Source organism: Paramisgurnus dabryanus, chromosome 11 (assembly GCF_030506205.2).
Source record: "Paramisgurnus dabryanus chromosome 11, PD_genome_1.1, whole genome shotgun sequence".
In the NCBI taxonomy this organism is placed as follows: domain Eukaryota; kingdom Metazoa; phylum Chordata; class Actinopteri; order Cypriniformes; family Cobitidae; genus Paramisgurnus; species Paramisgurnus dabryanus.
This window is the reverse complement of record NC_133347.1, coordinates 18,793,441-18,809,217: the sequence shown is the minus strand read 5'-3', so window position 1 is coordinate 18,809,217 and position 15,777 is coordinate 18,793,441. Positions and strand designations below refer to the sequence as shown.

At 37.6% G+C, this 15,777-nt stretch overlaps 1 protein-coding gene across 1 annotated transcript in view; it reads left to right on the top strand.

Annotated features, from left to right (window-relative positions):
* Window positions 1–15,777, top strand: part of ipo11 (importin 11) — a 167,551-nt gene that overhangs the window by 129,794 nt on the left and 21,980 nt on the right. Inside the window, exons 28-29 of the mRNA XM_065247266.1 lie at window positions 12,938–13,033; window positions 15,635–15,719. Coding sequence (XP_065103338.1) covers window positions 12,938–13,033; window positions 15,635–15,719 — 181 coding nt within the window. The remainder of the gene's footprint in view (window positions 1–12,937; window positions 13,034–15,634; window positions 15,720–15,777) is intronic.

Sequence of the window (15,777 nt, the reverse complement as noted above, 5' to 3'; positions counted from 1 at the left end):
ACTTGTGATCCGATCGATGAAAACACATCTTAATACCAAGTGTAAACAGCCCCTTAAAGGGCACCCATTTCATTGCTAAAAAACAATGTTATTTTGTGTATTTGGTATAATACAATGTGTTCGCGTGGTTTATGTTTTCTGCCGTTCTTAGTACACAATGTATCTATAGAAGAGTCAAGTTTTAAATAGGAAAATATGGAAAATCTTTATTTTATCGTTATTTTTCAGCGCAATGCTAATGGTCTAATCAGATTCAATGGATTGTGCTAAGCTATGCTAAAAGTGGTACCGCCAGACCCAGAGATCAGCTGAATGGATTCCAAAACAGTAAAAATCTAATGTTTAACTCTACAGGAGCTGGAAAATGAACATATTTTCAAATAGAGTGGAGTGTCCCTTTAACTCTTTCACCGCCAGCGTTTTTAAAAAAAAGTTGCCAGCCAGCGCCAGCGTTTTTCATGATTTTCACCAAAGTTTAATGCCTTCCAGAAAATGTTCTACTTTAAATATATAAACATACAATATACCAAATGAAAGAACAGACCCTCTGCTTTCAAACAAAAAAAAACGTTTCATCCTACCTTTAGTGGTTCTTTTGCAATCAGCTTTTGAATATGGGTAGGTTTTTGCAAAAACACCATATTTTGAGCAAAAAGCAGAGATAATTCAATTTTTGTGACGGACTTTTCATAGAGATCCCATTTAGAGCGATCTTTAAAACAGACACGGACATGCAGCAGCTTGCCATAGGGCAATACTTCCGGGTTTAAAAAGTTGCGGAAGGGCGCCACCTGGTGGATAACAACGGTATTGCGGAAAGACGGAAAATCTCGTCAATGGCGGGGAAATAGTTAACTCTTTCCCGACCATTGATGAGATATCTCGTCAATTAAGAGAAAACGCTTCCCCGCCAATGACGAGATTTTCCTTACACAACAAAGGAAATGTAAAATCGTGTATCGGATAATTGCTGCTCTTTAATACCAGGTGTAAACAGCCTCTAAGTTGCCTCGAGTCAAAAATCTCTTTCGCACAGCACTTTGGTCCCAGAAATTTTCCGTAAAATTGGCAGAGGGGCTTCTGTATGAACACAAACATGTCCCGTAAATGGGATCACTCCGGTAAAGAGGACCTAGTAACATTGCCGTAACATTCACAGAAAGCATTCTGTATGAACAAGATACAGAAACAATGCAGTAATGTCGTGTGTCATCGTTATGGTTCTGCTCTTTGGCACATGGATTTAAACGCAGATCAACATTCACAGTGAGAAATGTCTGCAAACTCAGGAGGCAGAAATCAATCACCAGCATGACAGAACAGCACATTACACACTCCTTACGATCTTGTCATAAACAAAAACGCATGGGTGTGATTTTTCGAAAAATCATGGATAAGCGAAAAATCACGGATAATTAGCAAACTTGGAAAAAAAGAAGTGCAAGACTTTGAATACGTAGCATGTCTTTACGGGATTTTTATGGTATGTGTGTGAGTCCACGCACAGATTCTGATAAATCATTGGCAGTGTGAATGAACCAAAAATCAAACAATCCTGTATGCATTTTTTTTCAGTGTATTTTCCGTAATTTTCCGTAATCTCTGTATGAAAATCTCCACAGGTGTTACATCACAACTGTGAGCCAATTATCACATGACTACTCACATTTGCATAACACCCATTTCATTTTTAGCATTGTGATGAATCTGTGTGACGTTGCAGTATAGGGCACTACTTTCTTAGCAGCCTTGTATTTTTCCAATTTTCTCCTTAGCTATAAATTGAAAGCAAAAAATGCATTTGAGAATTGGAGAAACTGTATTTTATTAGGCAGTAACCTATGCATCCAGTGAGTTATGATCGATTGACGTAATTGCATCAGAAATGACAGCTCTATATAAAACTCTTGACCTATAGCAAAGTCATTCGAGCAGAAATGGGCCACTTGTACATATACAAGGTGAGAACTCGTAACACGTTAATATGACAGCTGTAGTAAATATTAAAAAAATCTCGTCCACATGAAAGGACCTATTTTGAAAGCTTTATATATTATCGTTAAAAAGCAATTTCTGTATGGAGAAAATAAATGGGGTTTTACAGAGCCCTTCTCATGCACTCTTCAAGGTAAATCACATTTTGAAATCGTAAAGGTACAGTAACAGGAACGTATGTTTCATTGTAATTGGCCTTAAAAAACTGCACACTACAAATATGTGTAGCCTGGAACTGCTTTCAGAGAAATAGAAAATCTTCTTTCACGTTTCTCATTACAATATAAACTGTCCCATCTGTCTGCATGAAGCCTTCAGCATGTCTCTGCATGCAGGCTTATGTTTAGATTGTTGGCTGTTTGTTGCCCAGTTTCGCACTCTTATCCATTGCGTGTATCTGCACATTGTATGTACAGATCCATCTGTGCATGTACCCACCCTAAATCCTCAGATTATGGAAAGGGGGCTCGGGAATTGTGATGCCGCAGCAGGTCTTGTTGTCACTTTATTTCATTGAGATTGATCTTACAAGCCAGTGTTCTATGAGATCAATAATGACATCAATACCAGAGCCCTTTATTGTCAATCTCTCTCCCACCTGGCAGCAATGACAGCTCCATCATAGTCTTGTTTTGCTCCTGCAGGTTTGGGGGCTTTGCATGTACAGAAGAGGCTCGGTCCCGAGTCTGCAGGGGGAGCAGAATAGTCATGCGTTATCACGCTTTGTAGAGACAGCCTGGATCTGTGGGGCTGAGCGATTTCTCTAAGTCTCAGTCTCTGAAGCACAGAGGCATAATGGGTGTTTTCTCCAGTATTGGCACATCTTGCCTTCTGCTCCCATACAGACAAAGTCAGGAGTTATTTGTCTGGTGTGTCTCAAAATTCTGAAGGGATAGTTCAACCAAAAATGAAAATTCAGTCATCATTCGCAACCGCATGACTGACTTTCTTCCACAGAATACAAGGGAATGTTGAAAGGTTTTAAACACACTCTCAGAAATACAGGGCAAAAGATGTAACCAATGGTGTAGCCTTTAAAAAAGTACCTAAAGAGTGTATATTAGTACCTCAAAGGTACTTTTTTAAAGGTACTGTCTACGGCTGCTATAGTTGGGGCGTTATGTCCCATTTTGAGATCGTCAAATGTCATCACACGATAGTATTGTGGGGAGACAGCAATGGTTTACTAATTTATTTATTTGTTCATTTTTACTCATTTATGACAAGTCACTTGCTTGGTGGACAAAAAAGAAGCTGACTTAAGGGCGACAGTGTAAGGATCGCAACCTTCTTAAAACTGATGTCATTAATCCAAATGCGTGCCTAACAACCTCTCTAGTGCAAGGAAATGTCAGAGCCGCACGTATTACAAGCTCATGTTCGAGTCATGCGCATTATAAGTTCAGGTGCTAGAAGGAGTCCGCGCAATCAGGTCAGAGCAAGAGTTCATTACCAGGTGCGTGCCAAAAGGAATCTGTGCGCGTTACAAGCTGTCTCACGCAAAGTGAAGCTCACAAACACTTTCATGTGAGGAAAAGCACACAATGCGCATGTTAATGTGATACTATGATGTAGGGCTGCATAACGATTAATCGCGATTAATCGTTTGCAGAATAAAAGTTTTCGTTTACATCATATATGTGTGTGTACTGTGTAAAATAATTATGCATAAATAAATACACTTGCATGTAGGTATTTAAGGCGTATTTAAATGTGTATATACATTTTTCTATTTATATATAATTTATATTATATATAAATATTTAATCTATAAATATTTTTTTCTTAAAATTATACATTCATGTGTGTATATTTATTTATACATAATTATTATACACATATATGATGTAAACAAAAACTTTTATTCTGCAAACGATTAATCGCGATTAATCGTTATGCAGCCCTACTATGATGATGATAATAATAATAATACATATCATCATGAAAGCCTGCCATCGGCAATATGTCTGACGATCGTCAATACATGATACAATCGTCTATGGGCACAACCCTACTGCACGATATACAGGGTGAAAGTATTGTTATTGTGATAACAGGATTTGCAATATCCATATCACAGAGAGTTGCAATAGCTTAAATTTATTTTACGTGTCTATCATCTGTGGGTTGCATGCAAATTAGACCAATTAAAAGGTGCCTAACTAAATACCCGCCACATAGGTCTTATATGGTTATATTATTGGCTAGACCACGGGCGCAAAGGTGAACCTACTGTAGCGGCTCAAAGCAGAGAGTGGAAAAGAAATTTGGCAGGAGTAGAGACAAGTGAGGTTTTTACCCCAGAATTAGATTTAATTACAGCAGAAGAATACACCTGTTTATTTCAGTATGATAATTACATATCTAAAAAAATTGCGAATAAAATCAGCATTTCTCTGGGGAAATGATATACCACAAGACATATCGTTATAGCAACACAACATTCAGCTTAGGGTTTTTTTTTCAATATCATGCCGCCCTAGTACTGTCAACTTTTGTACGAGGGATTCGCAATTAGTCTAAAATTGAAGTTGCCAAGCGAGACACAAAAACAACCAGGGGCCGGATTCATGAAAACATTCCTAAGACAAAAATAAGAACGTTCTTGAGATAAATTATAAGTTAATAAGAATGTGTGTGCAATTCTTGATCATTTTTTAAGAAGTTCTCCAATATTTACTTAAGGACATCTTAATTTGTTGTCTTAGGAATAAAATGACAAGCTTTGAAATAAATTATTCTACCCTGCTCATGAGGTTATCTGTCCATTAATCTTTTTACCACATTACAGTGATTAACGTGATATATATATATATACACTGTACTATATAAACAAGTGATATGTGAAGAGGGAGTATAGAAGATGTTATTCACTGTTGTAACAGAGGCCAGCTAGTGTATAAAGGCGCTGCGGTGAGTAAACATCATCCCCTAATCTCCCAATTGGTCCGTCATGCAGGTCGAGCACTCAGGGCCTGTGCATACTTTCTTAAAGGGCGATTTGCAGGTAAAATTTTTCAACGAATTTGTGCAATTTGCTTGTTGATAATAAACATTTAAACTGTTATCCATTGTATTTTATGTTGTTGGGTATCACAAAACCCGAAAAAGTATGAAAAAGTACAGCGGTTTGCAATGATTCTCCTTTCCCCCACAACGCACTGTATGACGTCACGCTGGGGAGAGAATTTCCCAAAGCCGCATGGAGAGCATTGAGAATGACTATAGAAAGACGAGTAAAGTACAGTTCTGATAGCGCAGATTATAGATTATAGATAGATAGATAGATAGATAGATAGATAGATAGACAGACAGACAGACAGACAGACAGACAGACAGACAGACAGATGGATAGGCTAGTATAGAGAGATAGGCAGACAGACAGCCAGATAGCATAACGTTAGCATATCTTCGTGTAGAAAGTAAACAAACAATTAACATACTCGTGCATGCTGGCTTGAGGGGGATGATCCTGCCTGAAGTGGGTGTAACTTTATGCGATCTTCAGCACAAACGGTTTTGGCAGCATGTCTCTAATCCTGGAAGCTGAGTGAGGCACGTCACATCTGTTCGCGGGGACCAGCGACCCAAACGCACTCACTTTCTTACAACCAGTAGCGGAATGGCAATCGAGAGAGTCGGGACTTTCTCGGTGGGTCGATCTGATAATAGTTATACATTTCGAGTTAACACAGTCTGGCGGCGTGATATGCGTCCGGTTCCCGCAGCCCGCTGGTCAAACTGCTCAACCTCTCTGCTAAACAAAGTATATGAAAGTCCTCAACCTGTTCGGCAGGTCCAAACATGTACAGGATTTATAAAAATACGGTGATCAATGAGCGGTTCCTCCTCAAATGGCATAGTCTGTCGTGATGTAAAAAGCCGCCGAACGCCTGTTTATTACAGTATGTATGCGGTCGGATCCGAGTGTGCTGCAGCTGCTGACTGCTGCGTATAAAATGATCGTGTGATTCGTTATCGCATAAACAATATAGCATTCTTTTATTTCACAAAACAATATATTTGAGATATTATTTGATAGACTAGTAAGTGTGGATTAAGGATGTTTAAAAATCTCTAGCCTGGTGGTCAGGACATGAATGGATCAAATCAGCAGATTTGCGAAGTTTTATTTATTTCCACAGATATCATAAATAATAATTATCATGGTAACTTTGCAGTATAACACATTATATATTTACTACGATGTATATATGATTTCCAAATTGTATACGTAAGTATTAAACAGCAATAAATGTCTCATCTATTTCTATGGCTCTGGCTGAGGCTTCCTTCACTTCTCCCCAACGTGACGTCATCGCAGAATTGCGTAAAAAAACCGTTAATACCAAAAACGTAAAAAAAGTGGTCTTTAAGACCATTTTTGAGACATTTTAAAAATTATACACATATCTTGAGTGATTTATGTACCCATTAATCGACAGTGGTGGTTAACCTGCAAGACGCACTTTAAGCTTTTTTTATTTTTAATTTTTGAGAATACAGAATATTCTAACTTTTTCTTAAGCCTGAATTGAAAAATTTGAAAAAAGCAAAAATTGCAGTTAGGAAGATTTTTCTTTAGGGGCCAATCACACCAAATGCATTTTAAATGCTTGGAAACACACTTTTTGGTCACTTTGAAAAAACAGCAGTGCAGCGCAGCTTTTTACATTGCTAGGTAATCACTGAGACAGCGTCCTGTCAAGCAAACATGAATCCTGAGCGCTCTTTTGCTCTTAAACGTCATATTAGCAGAAACTTTGAAAAGAGGACACTTGACTTACCCTTACTTTGAAGGGTAAGAGGTGCACAAACACACAGGAGAAAGTGAGTGACTGCAGTCCGGCAACGTTCCAAGCAAGCAACTGTAAACATTTGCTGTGTTGTTGTCTTGTTCTTATGTATCTTGTTTTTATGTATGCTGCTGGCTGTACAAACCATTGCCCCTCGGGGACAATAAAGTTACCTTAACCTTCCTTCACCACAACGGAAGGCCTCCCCCTTCCCTCATCCGATTGGACAATGGAAAGACGCGAATGTTGGGTACTTTTTGCTCTCAGCACTCCTTCAAAAACGCGTGCTCCGGCAAAGAACGCAAGGCATTCGGCTTGCATAAACAGCCCGCATAACACTCACTGTCCATAGAAAATCATTCAAAAAGGCTTTGCAACTGCCATAAACGCGTTTGGTGTGATCGGCCCATGAGAATGATTTGTGAATCCGGCCCCCACAAACTTGGTTTGTCAACTTCTACACTGTAAAAATTCCTAACTAAATTTTAACTTATTAAACCTTTTAATTATAAAAATAATGTTGAAAGAACTTAAAGGAAAACGACACCGTTGTTCTTACCTCAACTTAGACGAATTAAAGGTGCTCTAAGAGATTTCACGCGTTTAGGCCATAAATTTTTTTTTGTTTCATACATTAAACATCTCCTCACTATCTTCTAGCTGTATGTCCCTTTAACACACTGTAAAACAATGCCGTCTCTATAGACAGCCCAGGCTCCACAAACTGCAACAAAAACAAAGTGGTCAAACCTACCACCACGAAATATAACAAAGTGTTCCAGCCAATAAACGACAAGAAGGATGTGGGGGTGGGGTGCGTTCATGACTCTTTCAGAAAGCACGGAGGGGGAGGGAAGGGGAGGAGTTAGCTTTGCTCGGTTTTGTTTGACAACACTTCGAACTTCAACAAGAAGTGACGTCACACAGATTCACTATGAGAGCCTTTAATACATACCTATCTTTTTTTCATTTTGTGCACTTTTAATCTTTGTACGTCTCGTGAATGTGTTAGCATTTAGCCTAGCCCCATTAATTCCTATGGCTCCAAACAGGGATGTATTTAGAAGCCACCAAATACTTCCATGTTTTCCCTATTTAAAGTTACATGAGTAAGTATTGTGGAATAAAATAAAACTTTTGTTTAGACCCTTAGGAATGAATGGGGCTAGGCTAAATGCTAACACATTGGAGTAGCCTGGTACAAAAATTAAAAGTGCACACATTGAAAAAAGATTAGTTTGTATTAATTAATCTAAGTTTAGGTAAGAACAGAGTAAAATATTTTCCTTTAAGCCTATTCAACTTGATTTATTTTATACCAACTCCTCACTAGTCAAGAAAGTTTAAATGAATTGTTAATTCAAGTTGCTTAAACTTAAAAAGTGCAACAAAGAATTTTTAATAATGTAGCATTGACATTTAAGCAGGAAAAAATTAAGTTGTTCAAAACATAACCACAATATGTTTTTAAAGTAATTGCTATTGAGTTTCAGCCAAATCACCCAGCCCACTTACAACCGTTTTAATGAATGCAGCATTAGAATATTGCATTGTACTCATTTTAGAAGGGAGTTGTGCTTCACCAGTCAACAATCTTTCCTTTTAAGATGATTTTTTAAATCAGTTTTGGACTTGCGTGACTGGGAACAGCGTAGAGAAAATGATGAAGGCCGACTCTGAAAGCATATTTATGGTGCAGTAAGCCTGGCATGAAACGAGGCACGGCATATTAATTTTCACAGGCATTCAGTGGACTTTGAATGCCATCCACTCATCCTGCCATTTACTATTCTATTTGCTCTATTCTGACTGCAGTGTCTCCGAACAAACACTTGTGGGTCTACAGCAATGCCCAGGACAATAAATGTTTCTTCTAACAGACAAAGTACGTCACGTATAATTTCACCCCCTAATCAAGCTTAACGACGGGTGATGACAGCAGTGAAACCATACATTTGTCTCCGCTTCAGTCAGTCGGAGAACAGAATAAAATGATGATGATTATAGTGATGTAATAATTTCTGTGCAGACTGCCGGGCCAGAAATGGAAGAGGATATGCAGATGGGGTCTTCGTTTTTCAATGTGCACAAATAAAACCATTCATCTTGTTTTCGTCGGGCCACTTTTGGTATAATGATGTTCAAGATTTGTAGGAACTGCATATTGATAAAATACATTGATTTAAACGGTGGCTTATGTAACAATTCTGAGAAGAATTATTATAAGGATGTTAGGAGAGTTAGATAAAGCTATTCATTCTTGCCCTTTTCGAAAATGCCCATATCTTTATTCCTGATATTTTTATCTTATATGCGTTTTTGTTTACATTCCTTGTTCTTTCAAATATCTTTATCATGACACACAGAATTTGCTGTTATCTTTTGAAAAAAAAAATTATAATAGTGTATAGGTAGAGACCCAGGTGTAACCTTCTGGTTTCCTTCATAAAGCCATAAATTGCAATTCATCAACTGGCTGCTAGAGACTGGCTCCTTAAAGGTATAGTGAAAGTTTTTCCCGAATTTTAGAAAAGAACCTCTCTCCACTTACATTGAGATGTTCGTGACTTGTGCCAGGGCTAGCATCGCTAATCATAGCTTACATCAACTTTTACTAGCAGTGATTTTAAATGGATTTCTCTAAACAGCATGCTGAACTTTTCCTGTCGAGTAGAAACTTCGTGACTAATGCATCAGTGGGAAGCCCAACCTGTGCTTTTAGCGCATGCCAGCATGTGAAATAATCTCCCAAAAACACTCTGGTCTTGTTTCTTTCTTCAGAGGCCTTTCTCTTCTTTTTCTCTTGTGACCCTCAGACATTTTGAGAAAACAAGGAGAGAACGCAAGCTTCAATGAATGGCTGAAACCGTAGCTCATCACACATACAGCTGAAAGTGTGCATGTGCAGAAAGCGAACCTACGTAAGGACGTACAACAGCCTTACGTAAACATATCACCAGAATGATTGACAACCAAGATGACCAATAGTCTTGATGTTCCACCTGGAAAAAGAAAATCCTCCGTTATAAATTTAAATACATATGTTTACAGCCTGGTACAAAAAGTGTTTTTTTTGTCTATATATAGCTAATTTTACCCATTATGACAACTGAGAGCGGGGTGGTTTTTTTTCGTAACTCATCCATTTTATTTATATTAAACCTTAAAGTTCAGCATAGTTAACTCGTTACCCGCCATCATTTAAAAAAAAAGTTGCCAGCAGCGCCAGCTTTTTATGATTTTCACAGAGCGATGATCAAAACATACACAGAGTTTAATTGTTTTTGACCTAAGTGGATGCTTTCATTATTTATAAGTTGTGTAAGACCGCCACCTGGTGGATAATAGCAGAAATATGGATTGCTGTAAAAACTCGTCATTGGCTAGCTAGGCGGGCGTGATTTCAGGTACCAGACACTTTAGGCCCACCCACATCCCGCCTCTTTACCCATTTTTAGTTATCTGCAAGTGACTCACAATGACACACTGCAAAGCTGGTGACGGCAGGCCCCACCTACTTTGGGCTTCAAAAATAGTCTTCACAAACCTACGTGTGACATCATAGACACTACATCCATATTGTTTACAGTCAATTGTAGGGACACACCAAACCGATACCAACAAAGTTGCAGAAACTACGAGGTCGGCTCACATTGCCCGCGTGCTGTGTCTGGGTTCAAAGTTGTCCTGGCACACTAAATGGACAGCGGCCAGGTAGCATGTCCATTCTACACCTGCATGAGATGAGATAACTTTTGTATCAGCAGGTGCCAGTAGTTTGTGTTTATTACTTAAAACAGGAAATGGGAAGAGCTAGTGAATGCAGTGAAACAAAATAAACATAGCAGCGCTAAGTCCGTGTGTACCAGGCGTATGGAAACAGTTTAATGCAAGTCTTTTTTTCTCACTTAAAAAAGACAATTACTGTAACCATATACATGGAACATCCAGTGATGTAATAAAGAGAAATATGGTTAACAGCCAAAGACACTGTTTATGATTTCACATAAACAGGCACCTACATACTGTATTAAAGTCTTGTTAAATTCTTACTATTAGGGTCAGATGAGTGGAGACAGTGGAAAATAATACAAAAAGAACTTAAAAACTAAGACAGACACAGACTAAAACTGTGTGGCCATCAATAAAAAAGACGACAATTAAATATGAAGACAGAGTATTGTTAATTTGTCTTATATATTGCCCAGTGACATTTATTTGAGTAATTAATCCATCATGTGGCTAAATGAATCAGCAGTTGCACAAGTTATATTGCATGACAGTGCTGGTTTGGCAAAGTACAGGCCTTTATTTTGGTCCAAACAGAGTGATAAGAAATCTTTAATATGATGTGTCTTTGATGGTCACTGCCACGCTTTTTGTGGCTTTAATATCAGTGGATTGAGATAAGATTGCAACTGTCTATTATACTACAGAAAGTAATATTAAAGCAGAAAACTTTATTAAGCGTTTAGGTGAGGAGTAAATATTTAGCCCGTTTCGATCCTTGCTAGGTTTATTTATGGCATAGTGTAATTGCCTTCTTACATGTTAACTTTTCTAATATTTGCTTAGGATGACAGGTTTCAAGGTATTTAAACTATTTTTAAGTCAGCACTTCTGAATGTTAAAGTTTTTGAATTGCTGAAATGTTCACTTTTCTAAAAAGAGGAAAAGTCGGAATATGAACACTTTTCATTATGGATTAAGGAAACACTCAATTTCCCGGTACACGGGTGCAGGTGGATTGGGCTGCTCGCAGGACACGTCGTGTCACATCGTAATTTCATACAAGCGCCCTTTGATTCCTGAGCAATTTCTTGTTAATAAGTCATATCGGTTCTGCCCCTCTCCCCTAACAGATACAGTTCCTCATCGTCTACCTCAATTCCACCAAAACAGAGATCTGATTGCTCGCTCCTGAAACGGTATCGACTAGTTCATTTCACGGAGTGATGTTTTTGAGATGTAGGACTGACCTCCTTTATCTGGCTTTTCATCGAATGCTGCGTGCGAACAGATCCAAGACGATAAAAGAATCGTCACGCGATGGAAAGTGGAAAGTTGAGGATATCATGTGTTTCAGCTCTTATGGGTGATGAATGAACCAATTTGTATCAGACATTGGGGGCAGTTGGGGGGTTATTGAAGGCTGTGATGCAAAGCCCAAACACAGGAAATTTGGCTCCGCCACACACGATAGGAGAAAAGGTGTGCTTGGATTTTTAAAGAACACGTGAGGTCAAATATAGCAAGAATTCGGGGCTGTCAAACAGAGATGTACTTCATAATAATGTCAACCACTGTCGTATCACTAATCATAAATCTCACCTTCATAAAGGGTTTAATCTAATTAATGTCTTTAGAGTTATTGGCAATAACTGTCTTTGGTTATGTATGTCTTAATGTTCAGATCCCTCGAGTGCACTTTACATTTTAACACTCAGTTAGGCTGAGCATTGCTGTTAAAATTATAATTATGTTCTCTTTGCAAAAGCATTTGTGAGTTTAACTTTTTTGCACTTAAAATGCCATCTTTTTTGCAGATTAAAATCTTGTCTTTCCTTGTTTGATTTATTTATTTATTTATATTTAAGCTAATTTATAAAAAAATCAAATCTCCAGGTGCTGTGGTACCAAGTTGATACTAAATATAAAAACTTTATTGGTGCCAATCTTTCTATTGTACTGCGATTGGCTACCGACACAGTTCAGTGCCACTCACAGGTGGCTGCTTTCAAGTGTATAGCATTTGTGCATGTGCTCTGTGAACCATCAAATCCATTTTCTACGTCAAAATGCCAATCTTGGCACAGTATTCATGTAAATACCATTGCTTGTGTTTAATTTCATCTGTTTTTTAATTCATTCTGCCATATACAGTAATGCCATTATAAATAATATTTGTTAATATGTTACAGTGTTTTTTATTTTATTTTTTAAGTAAGATAGTTTTGAGATTTTACTATTAGTATTGACTGCAGGACTTTTTGTAACATGACAACCGTGTCCACAGGCTTGCAAAGACATTGCTGGGAATAACCCAGAAAACATCTTTCTGTCACAGCGGTGTCGTTTCTCATATGCTTCTGTTGGATGTGTGTATGAGAGAGCGACTAACATTTTCCACTGTGTTTATTTCTCAGCGTGATCCAGGACAAGTTCTGCGGGATTGTTAACATCAGCGTGGAGGCTCTGCACGATGTAATGACAGAAGACCCTGAGACCGGTACCTTTAAAGAGTAAGCTTGATTCTCTCTTTAATCACTTTTCTCCTGTCTAATGGCCTGGAACATGCTGGACAAGGGCACGTACTGTCATGCTACTGAGATGTTTAATGGCACATGCTCGATCCTGGCAGTCGTAGAGGGAGGTTATTAAATAGAATTGCGGTTTCCTGCATGGCCTGTTGTTTTATACTTTTAATAGTGATTCACAGAATCAAACTTTGTAAAATATTTAAATTTACATATTTGGCAGACGATTTGATCAAAAGTGACTTGCCGTGCATTCACGGTATGTATTTTATCAGGAATTGAACACTTGACTTTTCATGGCTTATATAGCACTCTTAAAATGGTTGTGTTAAAACAACACATTTTGTGTCTAGTTAAAAGGATAGTTCACCCAAAAATGATCATTTACTCAGTCTCATGTTGTTACAAACCTGTATAAATTTCTTTCTTCTGATGAACACAAAGGAAGATATTTTGAGAAAAGTTTGTAATCAAACTGTTCGTGGACCCCATTTACTTCCAACTAACGATTATCTTGATCGGATTAACTGGAAAAAAAACTATGTAATAAAAATCAATTAGATTTTTTTGCTTAACAACTTAAAGGAGCATTTCACCCATAGAAACATTAATCTTTAGTGAAAGTGTGTTATATTTGTAGTCGAAATGTAACATATATATATAGAATTTGATGCCTATTTGACCGAGAAAAGGGGTGTTTGCAGTCTCACCCTCTCAACAAAGATATTGGACTTCCTTCTTTCAATGATGCAAAATGATGATTTTTACGTCATTGAAAGAAGGAAGTGCAACACTGAAATCTGTATTTCTCCTGTCTCAGCGGCAACTGAGGAAATAATGCATGACCATTCGAAAACATGACTAACTATACAAAGCATAATGCAAATGGGTGAAGTGTCCCTTTAATTAAAAACTAAATTATGAGTATTTATGTGTAAAAGTGAACTTCAAAAGGTGCAAAAGCATCATATTAAGTTTTACGAATATATTCTTGAATTTTTACATTTTCAACTTTAAATAAAACACACATGCTTTTTAACAGTACAACTGACTTAAAGGTGCTGTGTGTAGATTTCTAGTGGTGTTATCGCAAAATCCAACAAACGGCTCAGTCCACCCGTACCCCTCCCTTTTGAAAGACATAGAGAAGCTACGGTGGCCGCCACAAGACAACCATGTTGTCGTTTGAGACAATGTAGTGACAAAACGCACTCTTTGTCCATTTAGGGCTACTGTAGAAACATGGTGGTGCATGAAATGCTGTATGTAAATAAGAACTGCTCATTTTAAGGTAATAAAAACAATACAGTTCATTATGTAAGGTCTTAATACATCACTGATAAAATAGTTATGCATATTATATCGCATTTCCTTCAGGAGATCCTCCTAAAAGTTACAAAGTGCACGTTTAAATATCCAAAATATAAATAAATAAAATATTGAGTCATATACTACTCATATAAATTTAACATTTTGCCATAAGGACACAAATGTGTCTGTAATAAGACATTAAATGCTCCTCAATGACATGCAGAGACAAACTAAATGATAACAACATTTGTTGACACCGATTTTCATAATTAATTAATAGCGATTTTATTGATTTGTTTTTGTGGTCATACTGCTAACACAATGCTGTACCAAGTGAGCTACAGGAACTAAATTCTGACATTTTCTTTATAGTTTGTCAGTTGTAATAGTATTATACTGTAAGTATTTTGTATTTTAGTATAATATTTAGTCATGTGTATTACTTTGTTTAGTGATTAACTGCATCCATTAGTTCAATATATTTGATTTTACTATAAAATTGAAGCATCAATTGATCAAAAGCCTTTAATTCTGTGTCAGTATTGATTAGTGAACATTGTTATATGAGATATTATTTTTTTGACGCACAGTATATGTATGTGTAAACAAAACGTATGCCTTCATATATTGATCACACTGTTTTCTCTCATTGTCGCATCAGTTCATATTCTACACCAGATTTTTTGTCAATTTTCTCTTTAGACCAAATTGCTTTTATAAGCATTTTCCAATGTTCACTAACATCTTAACCAACCTTACAAGAAGCTAAACATACACACCTGCATGAAAAGCGTGTTTGTAAGAAATGTCATTCTGTACCCAAGGGTAATGTTTTCAATTCAGAACATCTGATATGACACATCAGATACAGCATACTATATTCCTACATGCTTTCTTTGTTTTTATGCATCGGTTTGTTCGGTAAGCTGGTCATGAAACGTGAACGATGCGCAGACAGCCAATAATTCATGACTCTTGGATGAGGTGCCATACCCCAATGTTCACCACCTGAGGCATTTTATCATTTCCATCCAGGTTGGATACACAGCCTGCCTCATACATACTTCAGTGGAGTGTCAAAATAGCATTCAAAAATTGAGTGAGTGTTTACACAGGCGGTGCACAAGGCACCGATGGAGAATGGGAAAAGACGGCACGTTTAAAAGATGAAATGTAACATGAATGTAATTTCTCTGCTTTGCACCGGCTGGTTTTCACACGCATGCATGCACACTTCATGACCTCATACCCTCTTTCTGGTTTCCTTTTCTCTAGTTGCATGCTAATGAGTCACTTTGAAGAGCCGAAGCTGTCAGACGATGAGGAGCCTCCAACAGAACAGGACAAGAGGAAAAGACTGGTGAGTGTCTATTGTCTAACCATATAGCGCGGAGGTCAAAGTTGTTCCTATTAATGGA